This window comes from Corythoichthys intestinalis, chromosome 10 (genome assembly GCF_030265065.1).
Source record: "Corythoichthys intestinalis isolate RoL2023-P3 chromosome 10, ASM3026506v1, whole genome shotgun sequence".
NCBI lineage: Eukaryota > Metazoa > Chordata > Actinopteri > Syngnathiformes > Syngnathidae > Corythoichthys > Corythoichthys intestinalis.
In genome coordinates this window covers 45061570-45079679 of record NC_080404.1, presented here as the reverse complement: position 1 = coordinate 45079679, position 18110 = coordinate 45061570, and the positions used below count along the sequence as shown (strand labels likewise).

Sequence of the window (18110 nt, the reverse complement as noted above, 5' to 3'; positions counted from 1 at the left end):
TGATAGGGATGTCCCGATCGCATATTTTTGCACCCGAGTCTGAGTCACTTGATTTTGAGAATCTGCCGATAGAGTCCCGATCAGATAACGGAAAAAAAAGTGTCGTTCAAAAAAAAAAAGTTTTAAACATTTTACTGTCCCACCGTGCCATCTTCATAAAGTGAATTATTTTTAAACAGGAATAACATAGAAAAATGCTTGTCTTTATAAAACCCTTCATTTAGTGAGTACACTCAAATCCACTCACACTGCTGAGAACAGCCTCTCACTTATACAATGAATTGCCACAGCACACGACCATTAGTGTTTAACTCATTTGCTTCCAAAAACGTATAAATACATCCTATTTTTAATTGGTTCAGTGTCCCAAAAACGTATTTATATGTCTTTTTTTTTTTTTTTTTTTTTGACAAGAGGCATTTGTAGGTTCCGATCTATCTGAAATATAATGCAAAAAGCTCAAAACCCATTTTAAAGCAATAAAACTGGCCACTGGAGTTCAGTAGCGCATTCCAAGAAAGAAGGTGAAGAAAAATAGTCAGGAAACAGAAGCTGGAGGCATCTTGTGAAGACACGTGAGAATTTGAGAAAAATGTGGAGATTGATCGGGAAAAAAAGGCAAATGACACTGGAGGAGTGTTTTGAAAAGAAAACGAAACCATCGTCAAAGAAAGATAAAAAAAAATCTATCTTGATGAGACAGACGGTGACGTCCACACGCGTTCTCACGTTGCGTTACTCCTTAGCCCGAGGTTGAAACCAACGATTAAGATGATGAAGATGTTTTGAAAAGAAAACGAAACCATCGTCAAAGAAAGATAAAAAAAAATCTATCTTGATGAGACAGACGGTGACGTCCACACGCGTTCTCACGTTGCGTTACTCCTTAGCCCAAGGTTGAAACCAACGATGAAGATGATGAAGATGATGAAAAAAGTGAAACCGATCTTGATCCGGACTCATCAGCTTAGCCACGGGAGCAGCTGAGAGCCTTCCTTGTTGTTATGTGCGCAAATAGTTCAACAGTTCAATAGTTTAGTTATGTGTAAATAAATTGTTACTTTGCAATCAAAAGCTCTATTTGTCTTGTTGTTTATCTTATTTTGTAAAAGGAAAACATTATTCAGATGTTTGGGATGTAACTCAAGCAAAAAATAGCTGTGTATAAGTCAAAGTTATGTTTGAAATGTATGGTTTCACTAAAAGCTCAATTTCTCTGTTTTTTCAACAGAACTTAGAAAATTGCTCAAACTAAGCTATTTTCTAATGCTGATCTCTAAAGAATGGAAAAAGATACGAACTAACTTTTTTTCTGCTGAAAGAAGAGAGTGTAATCTTTCTTTTGGTGGGTTCCATGTTTATATAGCAATAGAACAGAATTTTCTGTGGGCCTTGCAAAATCAGTCAAAATCCAGTAAAATGGCTGGGAGTGAATGAGTTAACAAGCTAAACGATGATTGACACATTTGGGCCTTTGATGGCAGAGCCTGCTCTCAGACAGACACACCTTAGGTCAAATAGACAACAGTATCATCTGTGCAGTTGAGTTATTTCACTGTGTAAAGACGGGCAGTTTTCATTGTCAGCAGCATCAACTCCACCATGGATGGTGTTCTGTAGCTGTAGTGATCATGTACCATACTTTACCTTTCCTTGTTAAAAAAAAAAAAAAAAAAAGTTACTGTCCAACCGTGCCACCTTCATAATGTGATTAAAAAAAAAACAAAACCAATAACTAGGAAAATGGTTGTCTTTACGAAATGCTTCATTGAGTGAGTCAACTCAAATCCACTCACGCTGGTGAGAACTAGGGTTGGGAATCTCTTGCATGAAGCCGATTTGATATGTATCTAGATACACAGATTACGATTCGATTAAAAAACGATACATTTTTAAGGCAGAGCAATTCGATACAATTCGATACAGTTTAAGAACGATACGGTTCGATACAGTGTGAAAAAGATACGATAGTAAACATTTGTTGTTTGCTCTTACAGTATTTTAAACGGATAAAAAAGACCACATTTCTACAAGCAAAATTAAACAACAAAAGTTCATACCAATGTATGTTTATTTTTGAGACATGACAAAAAAAATAAGGCCAACTAGATGAACATCATTTTGTTGGATGGTATTGATAATAAAATAAAACTCCAGTGACAGACAACAATGAAGTGCAGTAATTCAATCTCTGTATTTCCTGATGTTTTGAACACAAAACATAGGTAATTTAAGTGCAACCTTTCAATGTAAACATCTTACAAACTAGAATTATATGCAGGAGCTCTAGGAAAAAAAGAATTAAACCTGCTAGTGTTATCATAATAAATAAATAATAAATAAAGCATAATGCTATTATTCTTTATCTCTGGTATAATTGGGGGAATAAAACATGGCATTTCAGCCAGATAGGTCAATAACCATTATTTTAACCTTATACACAGCAGTCATTCACTTATGCCCGTGCTTCCACATTTTTATTCCTCATCACTGTCCATATCTTTTTTGAAGGGCAGATTTTTAACTAGACTGCGTTTCGTGGAAACAATATCTCCAGCAGGTCGTGCCATTGTAGTGGGTTATTTTTCAGGGTTTAAAACTCACAATATCTGTCCCATACAAATCTGGCTGCCGTCTTCACTTCAAAGTCCGACTTTTCTTTCCTTGTGCGTTGAAAATCAATCGGCGTCATTCACAACTTCCGCCTGGCAAGCTGGCGTCAGCGCTCATGCTGTTTGTCCATTGTTTTAGCATGCGCGACTGTGGTTTCGTTTGCTCTCGTGTAGTTATGACACACCCGTCACGATCGAAATGCATGATGGGAAGTTGAGGCAACCACGACTGTGAGTGGTGGCTGTCCATGTTATATGATGTGTGCTGTCTCACGCCAAGTGCGGCAATCCTTGGGGTCGAACAGTGGGGAAGCTATGCGCAGCATGATTGAAGTAAATGCTAATTATGTGTCATTCTTCCACATATCGCTTGGTACGTAAACTAGCAAAGCAATGGCATCAACGCTGATAGCCGATTCTTACTCTCGCGATAGCCGACTCCTTGATCTACTATCGATACATTTAAGATTTACTGGCTATTTACTGTCGATTGGTTAGTTTGCTATCAATACAGCCGTATCGCTCGCCTGTAAAACCGGATATCCGGTCGTATCGGTTTATCGTTCTCAAGCTTAGTGAGAACAGCCTATCACTTACACAATGACTTCCCACAGCACACTACCGCTAGTGTTAAACTAAACAATGATTGACACATTTGGGCCTTTGATGGTTGAGCTACGAAGCTTCTCTGGCAAGATCAAAGCTACAAACCTGTCATCATCATTAACTTTAAATAGCTAACTCCATGGCACTACTGACCAAGAAAAGCAGCAGGAGGGAGCGTGAAAGAGTACAAGCATGAATCAGAAAAACTAATATATTTTTAAAATTAAAATCCCCATCCTTTTCACCCGATTCCGATCCTCTGAAGAATGGCGCGATCAACCCGATTTCGGACCACGTGATCGGACAGCTGCCTCTTACATTCCTAACCATAAAAAGGGAAAAATTCTGCAGCAAGATGGCGCTCCATCGCATACTTCAATCTCTACCTCAAGTTCCTCAAGGCAAAGAAGATCAAGATCCTCCAGGACACAGCCACAGTAATAGGGTGGTAGGTGGGTCCCACACTTTTTCTATATGGCGTGGCTCCTGGGGTGTGGCCTCCCCTCTGCCTCGGCTGCCGGCCGCGGGAGTAGGTTGGGGGGTCGGGTCTCCGATCTTGCATTGCCCCGTGGCAGTTCCTGGGCGTTCTCCTGCCTCCGCCTTCCCCTCTCTTCTCTGGCTGGGCATCCGCCCTGCGCTCCGTCGCGGGTCGCTGGCTGGGCGCCGGTGTATCAGCGGGGTGTCGCCTGCACCGGCGGGGGACCCTGCCTTGCCTGGGGCTTGGTGGGCTGCTGAGGGTCCCATGGCGTGCCGTGCCGGTTGGGGGGCTGCGGCTGTGGCTCGTGGCCCGAATGGGCGGGCGGGGGTGGGTGTAGGCGTGGGGTTGGTGATGCGTCCCCTCCTGCCATCCCTGAAGGCCGGTTGATGGGTGCGCGGGTGGCCCGGGGGACCACCCTGGGTCCTGGGGGGGGGACGATAGCTCCTTTGCTGGGCTGCGGGAGGAGGGATGGGCTGCGCATGGCCCCCCACGACCCCGCCCGCCCTTCCTCCCCGGGCTGGCTGGGTGGGGACCGTGGCCCTGGGTTGGCGCCCGCGCGGCTTCTCCGCCCGTCTGCGTGGCTGTCGCGCGCCCGGTGGGGCCTGCGTGCTGCTGGATGTGGTAGGGCATGCTCGGGTTGGGGGTCCCGGTGCCGGGATTGGCGATGCGGCGGCGTAGGGTTGGTCGCCAACAGGCTTACACTCATAAGAGATTCACACGATTACTGGGTTCTAGATCACAGAACTGATTTGTGTACACTCGACCCCTTTCAATCACTTAGCTTATAGGCTTATAGACACCCCCACCCCCATTCTCCTCTTTCACTGGCCAATAGGCCCCCCACATGGTGTAAACCGGAAATACATCTCGCTGACGATAGCACCAGCATATTAGTAACTAGTTTAGATGTTCAATGTATTTCTAGTTGTTGTGTGTGTATGTGTTTCTTTTCCTTCTTCTCTTGTATTTCTTTTCTTCTGTCCCCCCATAATCCCTTCCTGTTCGCTGCTTTGTCATAGTAAAAAGGTATTTTGAATGATCACAATGGGAGTATGTCAGACTCTCAATGTGAAACATTAAAACTGTTCAGAATCCGGGCACTTAGACTTCCATTCTCTGTGTCAAACAGCTGAACAGGACAGTTTTTAAAAAAAAAAAAAAAAAAAAAAAAAAAAAAAAAAAAAAAAGATCCTCCAGGACTGGCCAGCCCAGTCACCAGACATGAACAGGATGAAAGTGGAAGCATGGAAGACGAAACCCAAGAATGTTGATGAACTCTGGGAGGCACACACGGCTGCTTTCTTTGATGTTCCTGATGTCTTCATCAATAAATTGTACGAATCCTTGCTGAACCGCATAGATGCAGTCCTTCAAGCCCATGGAAGTCATACAAAATATTAAATTTGGATATCACAGCACCACTACTTAATTCGCTTATGTTATGTAACATATTTTTGAATTTGAAGTATATTTTTTGTTCAATTTTCACACTACTTTCTGTAGGCGACAAAACTTTTGTCTTGCCAAAATTTGACCTTTATGTCTTCATTAAATGATAAATCTTTTTTCAGTGAAACAAATATATTTTTGTACATTCAATATCATTTGGGAAGATCTTCGCTTTCATATGAGCCATTTCTGAAACCAATTGAATAATTAAAAGTCAGGTTATTAGCAATTGTTTCTAGAAAATGGATAAGCGACAAGACCTGTGTCAGGGACTGTACAGCGCGCACGCTATTCAAAGTCAACAATGCCAAGATGACAAATTAACCATGGCCAAATGATGTCGTGCTGCGCTAAGTAGTTGCATTTCATAGACAGAATCGGGTTCTAATGTAGCGGTTGTGTTTTGCATGCTGTTCCTGAAAGCACAGTGTGTGGGTTAAGGATGCAACGATACTCGGTTTTATAGTGAACCGTTCAATACGCCCTCTTCGATTCAATATGCAAAAACATTCGATCCAATTGAAAAGTCAGGTTATTAGCAATTTTCTACAAAATCTAAAAAATGGATAAGCGACAAGACTTTTGTCAGGGACTGTAGAGTGGAAACCAGTTAGCCGTCTTGGCATGCCAACTAGCCACGTTAACAGCCTCGTTAACAAGCTTACCTTATAGTATTTGTTTTACCGTCGCCACAGACACACTAAACACACTGGTGTGAACTCTCGTAGCTAGTGAGAAACGTTCATGAGAGCGTTTACTAACCTTAGATTTTGTGTAAAGTGTTGAATGATGGTCACGTAAACGTGAAATCCTGTTGGAGGTGTTGCATCCACGTCGGTTGTCCTTCCTCCTCTTAGCCACAGCCATCTTTTTGTTTCGGTAGCTGAATTACTTTTTTGAGGGGGAAAAGCTGCTCAGGTGTAGTTTCGACAGCGACAGCAGTGTCATTGACCGAACAACAACCGATGGGGGAGGGTTGGGCGCTGCCACTCCAAGCCATTTCTTGCTGCATTTTTGGGAGATAAAAAATAGCTAATACCGTACTACGGTATGACTGAAAATTTTAGTGGTTTTGAAACCATGATGTTTTTATACCACGGTAAACCTTGAAACCGGTAACCGGCACATGCCTATCTTGCACTTACGTGGCCGCTTGGGTCGCACCATTTTAGGCTTGTGCTAAGGGGTCAGTATAAAAACTTGGTTCTTGGTGAAACTCAAAACTGCCAAAAATGGAGTCAGCCGAGGCAGATTGTAAAAAGTAAAGTAAAGTAAAAGTAAGTAAAGTAAAAGACAAATTGTGAAAGTAAAGTGCCTTCCATGATAGTCTTATACAGCATTTAACACTAGGTTATGTCCGCCAAAAGCCGGGACTCGGCTTATTAAGCTTAAAGTTGCGATTCACTTGTACACAAGCGAAAACAGCCGCTGGTGTTGACAAAATGCATACATGTCAACCCGAAGCCGTTGGCAATCTTACAAATAGAGACGTATGCCCTTACAAATTGGTGACTAATCTTACAACGTTCCATATAGCATGCAATATGAAAGAAAAATAAAACTAATTTTTTAAAATAATATGAATTTATTGGTAATATTCTAACATATAACCTGGTGCAATCAATGAACAATCAATATCTTCAGCTACATCATGATTACTAAACTTTAACACTGACTTTTGTTATAATTGTATGTAGCACTTTTGGCAATTTTTATCATGTCTTGATGGCTCCACTTCATGGCACTTCAGCTCGCAATTCAGTTTGACTTGAAGGTAGTTCGTTAGTGTGTCGAATTATAAATTAAAAAGGTCAGTTGATAAAATTAACTTACCGATGCAATCTTTGAGTCAGGGAACATTTCTTTTGCTAATTCTGAGAAGTGATCAGCAATAGTTGCAGGCAAATTGTGTTCGGCAACAAATTGGCAGAATGAAATCTCCGCTTTAGTCACTTTTAATTTTGCAGACTTCATCTTTATGACCATTGTTGTTAATCTTACTTTTAAAAAGTAATTAATTAAAAAAAAAAAAAAAACATAGTAACCTTTGCTATGTTTGGAAATCGTTTAGTGTTGTGAATCAACTGTTAAAGTTGTCCAAATTGCTCCCATTTTTGCTTTAGTTCCCTTCTGTCTACTTTCAACATCTTAAAGTTTTAAAACTGTTTCATCATTTAAAGATAGATTCAAGTCAAGATTTTACGGGTTTTGGAGTATTTTAGAAAAAAAGTTACTTAAGTTCGCTAAGAAGGTTCACTGCAACAGAGCCTTTCTGAGAAGTCTACTGCTTATTGTTTATTAACGCCGCCGCCTGTCATTTCACATGTAGTTCTATAAGCATTTGATATCTAGGTGTAGGCTGTCGGCTACAGTCAGGAAATATTGGAGCCACCGAGCCTAGCATTGCGTTTGCTACAGCGTCACAACACTGTGACTTTTCTCACGTCATTCAACCAACGTGTTAACGCATCGTAACGCACATTGTCTCGTTGCCGAAACGGTGACAAAATCCGAACGGGAAAAAAAATGGAATGCACGAAAAACGGACAGATTTTGAACGTACGGCGTACACATTTAAAAATCAGTGCTCACTTGTACAAATTACGCCGAAACCATACAACTTGACAGGTATGAAAATGATATAAAACTGGAGAGCTGTTAAGGCACTCCACTCCAATCATTCGCACACCTTAAATGAGAAGACCTTTGATATGTCTCATGGATCTGAAATGTTTACAGGTGGAGTCGATCCGATCCGTGAATTAAACCTTTATCTGGACCCGACACAAATCGCAATTGGCACCAGCTCTACTGACAAGCATGCGATTGTCTAAGCGTCACATTGCAAAACAGGACAACTGTGCACTTGTACACACAACCGACAACAAAACACACAAACAACACGCTAGCACTGAGACGGCGGTGCTTTTGTTGAAGTGGCTCTCACTGCCTGAGAAGTGGTCTCTGAGAAGGGGACATGAAAGCTTTTAACCCTTAGTGACCTTGTTGCTTAGATGCAGTAGCTCCAGAGGCAGTGAAATGCGAGGAGGATGGAGACTTTCTGCAGGAGGAGTTAGACCATCCTCTCATACATAAAAGCGTCAGAGTAGTCTAGCTACGTGATAAATTACCAAAGAATAGTTCACACGGGGTCTAGTAGGACACCTCAAGTGTTCTGTCCTTGTCAGCTTTTATGCCAGTACTTGTACTTGAAATACTTGTACAAGCCTAAAGCAATTATCTTTCTTTCAAAACACACAGTGAATGATTTTCTTTTCTTCAATATTATATAGGTTGGTACCTTGACTAGCTACTAACTCAATTCAGTCATTATATTGACCTTTTATAGGGCACTCAATCAACTCATTGGTTGCCATTGATGGCGCTACTAGTGGTAACCACATTTAAACAGCAGAACGATAAAAAAAGAGCCACATCACCGTCAAAGGCAATTAAAAAACACACACACACATTTTAGAGTGTTATTGGGGTCCATAGCCAGTTTATTTCTCATGGGTGTGACCCAAAAATTTATGGAGGAAGATTTGTCTCACAAATATTCACACAAATACATCCGCGACTCACACATATGTTTTGTAGGTCCATCATTAAACTGTCATTAGACCAGTGCTTCTCAATTATTTTCTGTTACGCCCCCCCAAGGAAGACGTAAATTTTCTGCGCCCCCCCAAAACTCTCTGCCGCCACTGTAAATAGTATCATTTGTCTATAAAGTTACTATTATAAGTACACCTCTGCCTAACATTGTCCTTTTTTTCTATTTAAAAAAAAAAAAAAGTAACATAGATCAACTTATAATAAAGTATAACTTTATTAACAATGTTTTGTTTGTAACAGGAAAGACTTAACGCGTATCAATTTGCCTGAATCTAAAAAAAAGTCACATCCAAACTGTAAAATACACTCACGGTATATTTTTGACCACTTGATACAGAAAAATAAAATGTAATGAAATCAGTAAATAATAACAAATTCAAATTGATTAGAAACATTAACTCATGAGGACAATATGCCAAAAACATTGACCGAAAAAACAAAGCCGAATAAAAGAAAGAAAGATTGTCTTTGGACAGAAGGACAGTTTTTATTTTTGCTGCTCACCTCCTTTGTAATGTTGTGGGGTTATTTAGCACTGAGCATGCTAACAGTGCTCACTGGTTTACTGATATAACACTGACAAAGCGGGACACTTGTTGGCAATATTCGGCACGTTTTCGCTGAAAAACAAGCGGCTTATCAATGAGATTGGGGTCTAATGTCTTTAAGTAGCGTCTTAATTGATTTGGCTTCCGGCTGTCTGCTATAATTATTTTTAGACACGGTAAAAAGTGGTCTTTCCTCATCTCCCACTGTATTAAAAGTCAAAGCCAACAGGCACGATAAAAAGCGCATTCTCGGCGGCCGAGGGAGAACCGTAGGTGAGGGCGGTCGTCGTGACGATCCCAAGCCGAAAATGGCACTTCTCGGACGGACACGTGAGAACCGGAGAAGGTCGCTGCGTGAGTTGGGCTGGAAAACGGCTTTCGAAAACGGCGCACACTCACAGCTTTTCATATCTCTTTTCTGTGTGCTCTTGCTTGGTTCAAAAATATTGCGCGCACTCTGTAAATGAGAGCGCCACTGCCACCCACTGAGTGGATGTGCAAGTACACTTTATTCCAGTACGGGGAAAAAAAAAAGGGAAAAAAAAGCATGTTCCCCGAGGTCACATGCGCCACCCCTGACATCGCATCGCACTATTTGAGAAGTACTGCATTAGACCAAATTAACCACCATGAAGCTTTGAACCAATTGGCTGTAAAGCTTCAGTGCTTCAAAAAGCTTCATCCGGCCATCACTGCTCCCTTCGAAGAGACTGTCAACCTCTGCTGTAAACACTGTTGTCATCCAACATGCCTACTAGCATGCATAGCAGCGCTATAGATGAAAATAAAAATCAAAATTCATGTTCTGTGCCCATTATTTCTTCAGTTACTGTTCCGGTTGTTTCATTAATTGTTAGTTATGGTATTTGGTAACACTTTATTTGACAATGTCACCAAAAGACTGTCATAAGACCATCATAATTATGACACGACACTGCCATGAGCATTAATGAATGCTTATGGCAGATGTCATTTTGTGTCATCCGGCAAATTATGTCACTTTTGAATGGATGTAAAAGATCCGAGCTGGACATAAATGGATTTAGTGACATAATTTGCCGGATGGCACTTAATGGCATCTGTCATAAGCATTTATTAATGCCCATGATAGTCACTTCTTCTTTTCCTTTCGCCTTGTCATGTCATAATTACGATGGTCTTATGGGAGTGTTATGACGCCGCTGTCAAATAAAGTGTTACCTATTAACCTAATAAATTAACAAATAAGCCGCACTGGGGAAAATGAGGGGGAAAAAGTAGCGGTTTATAGTCCGAAAATTACGGTAATTTCAATTTACGTCGCCAGTGTACAGAATGGAAGTTGTTCATAACACATTCTAGGAACCTAAAATTAAAAAAAAAAAAAAAAAATGAAAAAACATCACATATTATTCTTACATTGTCAATAGTGTTGCACTCAACACTATTCTATCCGAAACCAAGATTCTTCCACGACCAAACGAGATCAAGAGTCTAGACCGACACGAAACGCCGCTATAAGGGAAACTCAAACAGCCAAGAAAATACAGTAACATAACCCATCCTGAATGACTTCCTTTGAGCTCTTACAGTATGTGCAGCTTTTATTGACTAGCCTGCCAGCTGTGCTCAGTTACTTTTAATTGTATTGACTTTCCACAACCAGTTCACATGTAAATAATTATTCAGCTGCTTAGTTAAACTTTCCAAAGCCATCTCAAAGCATAGGTAAATATTTTTTTTCATAATGGCATTATAGCACTGCCACATACACTGCTCACTCATTTACAGATATGTGACTTATGGTTGAAGCCGTAGATTTCATAATATATTGACAGGAGACGGGGCGCTGACACTGCGCCACGCCTTTGGGTAGGCACATTTGGCATATTTACGTAAAATAAATGCTAACTGCCCGTTTTTTTGCTTATAACCAAAAATCAAGACTGTTTTGCGTTCATATCTATAAAGAATTCAGGGATTTAAGCACTTTTTCACATGAATTTTCATCGTAAAAAGCTCTTTGTTGTGATAAGGCGGCGCCACATTGGCTTAAAGACTAGCATCAGGAGGATTCAAGGTAATAAGTTTATTTTTCGTACCATGCATGCATTTTGAAACATTGTGAAAAAAACATGGAGAAATTAGCCGCTAAGGCATTGGCATCATAGCATCAAAATGGCATCAAAATTCATGTTCCATGCTAATTAATTCTTCAGTTTCTGTTCCAACAGGTTACAGTTACAGTTACGGGTCCAACAATCGAGACTGTTTTACATTTATATCGATAAAGAATTCAGGGATTTAAGCATTTTTCACAAGAATTTTCATCATAAAAAGCTCTTTGTTGTGATAAGGCAGCACCACATTGGCTTAAAGACTAGCATCAGGAGGATTCAAGGAAATTATTTTATTTTTCGTACCATGCATGCATTTTGAAACATTGTGAAAAAAATGGAGAAATTAACTGCTAAGGCGTTGGCATCATAGCATCAAAATCGCATCAAAATTCATGTTTTTTAACGTTCATTTTTCGTACCATGCTTGCATTTTGAAACGTTGTGGAAAAAAATGGAGAAATTAGCCGCTAAGATATTGGCATCATAGTTCGCAATAGTTACGTAAAATAAATGCTAACTGCCCGGTTTTTTGCTTTCAACCAAGAATCGAGACTGTTTTACGTTCATATCTATAAAAAATTCAGGAATTCACATGAACTTTCAACGTAAAAAGCTCTTTAGCTGTGTTTTCACTCGGTTAGCTTTGACGGAGATAGGCTCCCTACAAATCGGCCCGCGCCCCGTGTCCCGTCAATATATTATTAAGAGTATGTTGAATCGTTACGAATTTACCCTAAAATGCACAATAACCTTTAGGAATGATCTTAAATTTTGATTTAAAATGTTCAACAGCGCAACATGTGCGAGGTTTGTCATATTTCAATTAAAAATGCACAGTACAAGCAATTTGGGGCTTCAAAATGAGAAATCTTGACCTTCGCAGGGTTGATAAGCTGAAAGTATTTGCATGGCCGCAGTTTGTCTCTGTGAGATGCATGCTGACATATATCTCAGAGGACCGCTGTCTGAGAGCCCGTGTTTCATTAATTCAAGATCGCTGCAGTCAACAACATTTTGCTCAGACAGGAGGAGAGGGAAATGAGAAGTGGTCAGGATGCTGAATTACTCAAGGTGAATTCCCCAACGAAAGCCTTGATTGCCAAGGCGTGCTTCCGACTAACGCTTTGCATAAACAAATATTCACTAATGATGTATACAGTAGACCTTGCAAGAAGATTGCAGAAGGTTCTGAAAGGATCTGTGCCTTTTGGCTATTCACGCAAAAAAAATTTAACACTGGAATTTATACCCATGTACCGTAATTTTCGCACTATAAGACGCACCTGACTATAAGACGCCACCAAATTTGGCACGAAAATGGCATTTGTTCATAAATAAGCTGCACTGGACTATTAATATTAAGACCAAAAGCTGTTAATCGGTAACACTTTATTTGACTGCAGCATCAAACGACTGTCATAAGACCACCATGAAGCTTTTGAACCACTTGGTTGCAAAGCTTTGTTGCTTAAAGAAGCTTCATTTGGTCATCACTGCCCCCTTGGGAGAAACAGTCAACTTCTGCTACCACCTGCTGTCAACATTGTTGTTGTCCAACGTACCTCCTAGCATGCATTGCAGTGCTACAGATGTAAATAACAATCAAAACTTATTGAGTGCTAATTATTTCTTCAGTTACTGTTCCAGTTGTTTTATTAATTGCTAGTTATGGTATTTGGTAAAACTTTATTTGACAGTGGCGCCAGAAGACTGTCATTAGACAATAATTACGACACAACACTGTTATGAGCATTTATGAATGCTTATACCAGATGTCATTTAATGTTATCTGGCAAAATATCTCACTTTTGAGTGGATGTAAAAGATCCAAGCTGGACCATAAAAGGAGAGGGTGACATAATTTGCGGGTGGGACACTTCATGACATAAGCAAGGGCGTAGGTTTGCACAGGGACGGTAAGGACTTAACACTACCAACTTTTCTGGATGCTCAAATTGTCCCTACCAACTTTTATATAATGAGTTCAGTCATAAAGGTAATTTATATTGTCTTCTCTTATGTTGTAAGGATAGAATAGACCCTACCATTATTAAGTAAAATATTTTCATTATGTTACATTTATCCTCTTTACATTTGCTAAATGTGGCAGTCCACCCCCCCCAAACACACATTTGATTGGCTGATGACTTGACCACCCCTCGCACAGCCCCGATAGATTCATGTTGACAACATGCCTCTTCCTCTACCACCTTCGAAGAGGTGGGATATTAGAAGCTATTAGATATTTTTAGCCAGCAGCAGCCACTGTAAGTAATGTAAAAAGACGTCAATGTTGCGGAGGTGGCAGAAACACCACTAATTTGCTACTGACAGTCTGACATGCATCTGAGTTTACATAACATTAAATTGTGTGAACTTGCTAACCTGCAAAAGTACTGCGGTCAGGCCAGCCTCCAAAAGGAACAACGAAGTCAGGCTAGCCGTCGCTAATTGGGATAATTTTTTTGCATGATGTGCATTAAGGTAATGCAACGCGGTGGCTTCAGAGTGCAAGTCCCTTTATTAAAAAAAAAAAAAAAAAAAAAAATAGGGGAGGTATCCAAGAATGGTCTATTAGTGAGCAGTGTTTGAAATAAAGCCATTATAAATAACGCCGTTACATAACGGCATTATTTATTTAGTAACGGGGTAATCTAACTAATTATTTATTCCGCCATTACCGTTACTGAAGGTCAAAAGCGGTGCGTTACTTACTTTGAATAAATTGAAGAAACTACCAGCGGTAGCGAGTCTACTCTGCTCTGTTTATTCGTCATCCAAGACTTGGGGTGCGTTCATGCTCATGGCAATGAAAATAGTAAACCCACCTAGCCTACCTTTGCAAGAACGATGGAGTTGCCGTTTGATACGGTCATAATGTGCAGGTTCTGCACCCATTCGCAGCAAAACTGTTCGTAGTTTTGTAGGGATTTGCAATTTCGGAATCGCTGATGAGTTTACTAACATACACCAAACAATAAATACAGCAGAATGTCCATTTCGCGTAATTGTGGAAGCCCGTCGATATCTTTACTCCATTTGTCAAAACAGATGCAGAGGGATATGATGGCAGAGCATTCAGACGAAAATTTGTCCTTTACGAGGTGGAGATATAAACACTGTTTCAAGTTGGTCAAAATTAAAGGAAAGAACGCGCATGTAAGGTGTAATTTATGTCCCGGGGCAAAGCTTTTGTCGACATCTGCGGTGAGCAATTCAAATCTGTTTATTTTTGTTGCACTTCAAGTGTAGGATAAATCTGTTGCTGGTAAGGTGCAATAAATATTACAAGGTTCTATAACACAACTACCTGTCTGTTCTTCTCTATTCAACTGACTCGAATACTGCTCAGAAAATTTTAAATTCTTTGACGTACAACAACTTCTTTTTAGAGTAACGGAAATAGTTACCGTATTTTTCGGACTATAAGTCGTATTTGTTTTTCATAGTTTGGCTGGGGGTGCGACTTATACTTTGGAGCGGCTTATGTGTGAAATTATTAACACATTATTATATCATTTCACATGTTATTTTAGTGTTTTGGAGTGACACTGATGGTTTGGTAAACTTGTTAGTATGTCCTTTATGCTATAGTTATCTGAATAACTTTTAATAGCTATGTTACGTTAACATACCGGCCACGTTTGCATTTTGTTGTTCATGCATCCTGTAACATTATCATACTGTACACTTATTCAGCATTTTGTTTTCTATTGTGTTTTTATTTTAAGTTGCCTTTCAAGATGACATATGTTCTATGTGTTGGATTTCATCAAGTAAATTCCCCCAAAAATGCGACTTATACTCCGGCGCAACTTATGTTTTTTCCTCTTCGTTGGGCATTTTATGGCTGGTGCAACTTATACTCAGGTGCGACTTATAGTCTGAAAAATACAGTACTTTCCCAGGTAACTAGTTACTTTTACTATAGAGTAATTCAGTTACTAACTCAGTTACGTTTTGGAAGAAGTAGTGAGTAACTATAACTAATTACTTTTTTAAAGTAACGTGCCCAACACTGCTTGTGAGGGACACATTCTTGGATAGCTCCCCGTTTAATTAAGGGTCTTGCACTTCAAAATGTTTCTTTAGCAGGATTTGAAAACAAAGGTTTGAATCGAACATTGTAACACCTGATCAAATACACATGAAAGTATAAGCCAATAAAGATTTATTTTGCATTGATCATTTAGCCTATCAATTAATTAGGTTCATATTCGTGAGAAATATAGCCCTGACTCCCGTTCAATTATCTGTTTGGTCTTATTTATGTCCCGTCTCATGCAAAAAGTCTATATGCAGGTTATGCTGTTATATCGTCCTTACCAATGTTGAGACCAAACGTACACCCTTTGACATAAGCATTCAGTAATGCCCATGATAGTGTCATGTCATAATTATGACGGTCTTCTGACAGTCTTATGACACCACTGTCAAATAAAATGTTATCTATTAACCCAAATATATCTACAAATAAGCTGCACTGGACTATATGCCGTGTGATTCAAAATGAAGGGAAAAAGTAGCGGCTTATAGTACAAAAAAATACGGTAATTAGCAACTTAATGTAAATCTTATTTAACTTTCAACTGCCATTGCCATTGAAGGCATTAGGCATTCAATCCATTTGAAGTGGGAGGGGTGGCAGCGAATGGATTGGATGTCTAATAATGATAAACTCATTTAAATTCATGACAAAAGGAGGAAAAGAGCTACACTCTTATAAACCTAGCACATATTAAAATTTGTAACTACTGTAAGTAGTATGGAACAATAGTTTGATTAAAATAACATTTTTTTCACTGAGCCATTTAAATTACAGTCTCCGGAAGAAGTCACTACAAAGACACCTTTCCTTTTTGATTTGGTTTGAGAGCCATATAAGGTACATTAAATGTGTAATCTGATTCCAAGAGCAAATTTGAGTGCCTTTGGAGTATTTCTTTTTCTTTTTTTAGATTGTGGCCATTAAGAGATTTAAGGGCTGCCATTGAGGTATTAAATTATTAACTCTAGCGTGAATAAAAGTAAAAGTGCACGGACACTTGTATATTTTAGTGCTTCTCAATAAGATGCTGCATTTTGGATTTTTCTGCAATGACTACTTAGACTCAGGCATCAGCACTAATATTGCAAAAGAAATGATTGGCTGGTATACTGAAGCTACATTACGTTAATGAGGAGAACGAACAAAAAAAATATTTTATCTTTAGCTTGAAGTTGTACATTTAGGAAGAAAACATACTCTCTAGAGAAGTGTCAACTCCCCAATTTATAAACTGTGCTATAAACAAGTCGATTTCACTGAGCTGTGGGCCAATTAATTGCATTAGTCAGCTTTCATCGAGGTCGGATGATCACAATTTTTAAAGGTTCAAAACAACTAGAGGCAGTCATATATCCAGAGAGTCTTGAATTCTGAATTTTAAACGCGCCGGTCAATAAAAATGACTTAATATGCTTATAAAATTGCTGGAAAATACAAACTAACTGCAGCCTGAGACAGAGCAGATTATCGATCAAAATAACTAAACGACAGATCAGCTGTTTTGTACTCAAGTACTTTGTACGTCCAGTCATTTAAAAAGTCAAATGATTAGTCCCTTCACGAATGCATTTTAATAAACCTTTTACCACATTGATTGTCTGACCAGGCGCTATTAAAGCTCACCTCTGCATTGTCATCACTCTTCTGAAGCCTTCGAAACCGTTCCATCTCCATATTGCCAGTACTGCAGAGGAATTGCACACCCCTGTGATAAATTAATTTCATATCAGCCATATCGTAGTAATTAGATACATGAATGTGTGCTATCATTACCCGCTGTAATTATAATAGCCTCATAATAGGCTTTTAATGCATGTTGGATTACCTCTTCTCGCCTCCCTTTATCCTTATTTCACCTTGTCATCTTTTCCCCTTCCTCCATTGCCACAGGTTTCGCCGTGAACCTTCAAGTGATCCTGGCCAATCCGAGGGCACAGTTCAAGAGACAGGGGTCCCAACCTGGAATGCAAGAATCCGACTTCCTCAAGCAGATCACCAAGGTGACGGAGTTGGAGCCCAAGGCCAACAACTGCACTCAGGTTAGTGTGAAGCCACCTCTCTTTGAGCACTTAGAGCATTGCAGCAATGGAAATCTTGCATGTGCTCAGTCCACAAATGTAGATTCTAGAGGTGGGAATCTTTGGGCACCTAACGATTCGATTACGATTAAAAAAATTTTGTACACTAGTTTCAAAATTGTTCAAAAATCCTCTTAGGCTAAACCAAACTACTATTTCAGTATCAAGTTAACCGTTAAAAACAGTCAATAAAATACTCAAGTCCCCATTCTGTATCGGCAGCTTTAAACTACATTCAATTAATTTAATGTTGTGAATCAACCATTAAAGTAGTTCAAATTGGTCCCGTTATTCCATAATTTCCCTTTTGTCTACTTTCGACATGTGAAAGTTTTAAAACTGGTTCATCATTTAAAGATAGATTCAGGTCAAGATTTTGCCGATTTAGGGTTGTTTTTATAGATAAAAAGTAATTAGGTTCGCTACAACAGAGACTTCTAGAGAAGTCTACTGCTTTAAGGTGGCGCCAGTTTACTAGCGCGGGAAAGTCTGTCATTTTACATTTAGTTCATGGTATATGATCTAACGCGGCCGTCGTCTGTCATTTCACATCTATGAGAGGTATTCAAAAAGT

General features: G+C 39.6%; 1 protein-coding gene across 2 annotated transcripts in view; it reads left to right on the top strand.

Annotated features, from left to right (window-relative positions):
* The window catches only part of b3gat2 (beta-1,3-glucuronyltransferase 2 (glucuronosyltransferase S)), a 110087-nt gene that overhangs the window by 60794 nt on the left and 31183 nt on the right, over positions 1 to 18110 (top strand). For both annotated transcript variants that reach the window (XM_057847624.1, XM_057847623.1), the window contains exon 3: positions 17349 to 17497. In XM_057847624.1, coding sequence (XP_057703607.1) covers positions 17349 to 17497 — 149 coding nt within the window. The remainder of the gene's footprint in view (positions 1 to 17348; positions 17498 to 18110) is intronic.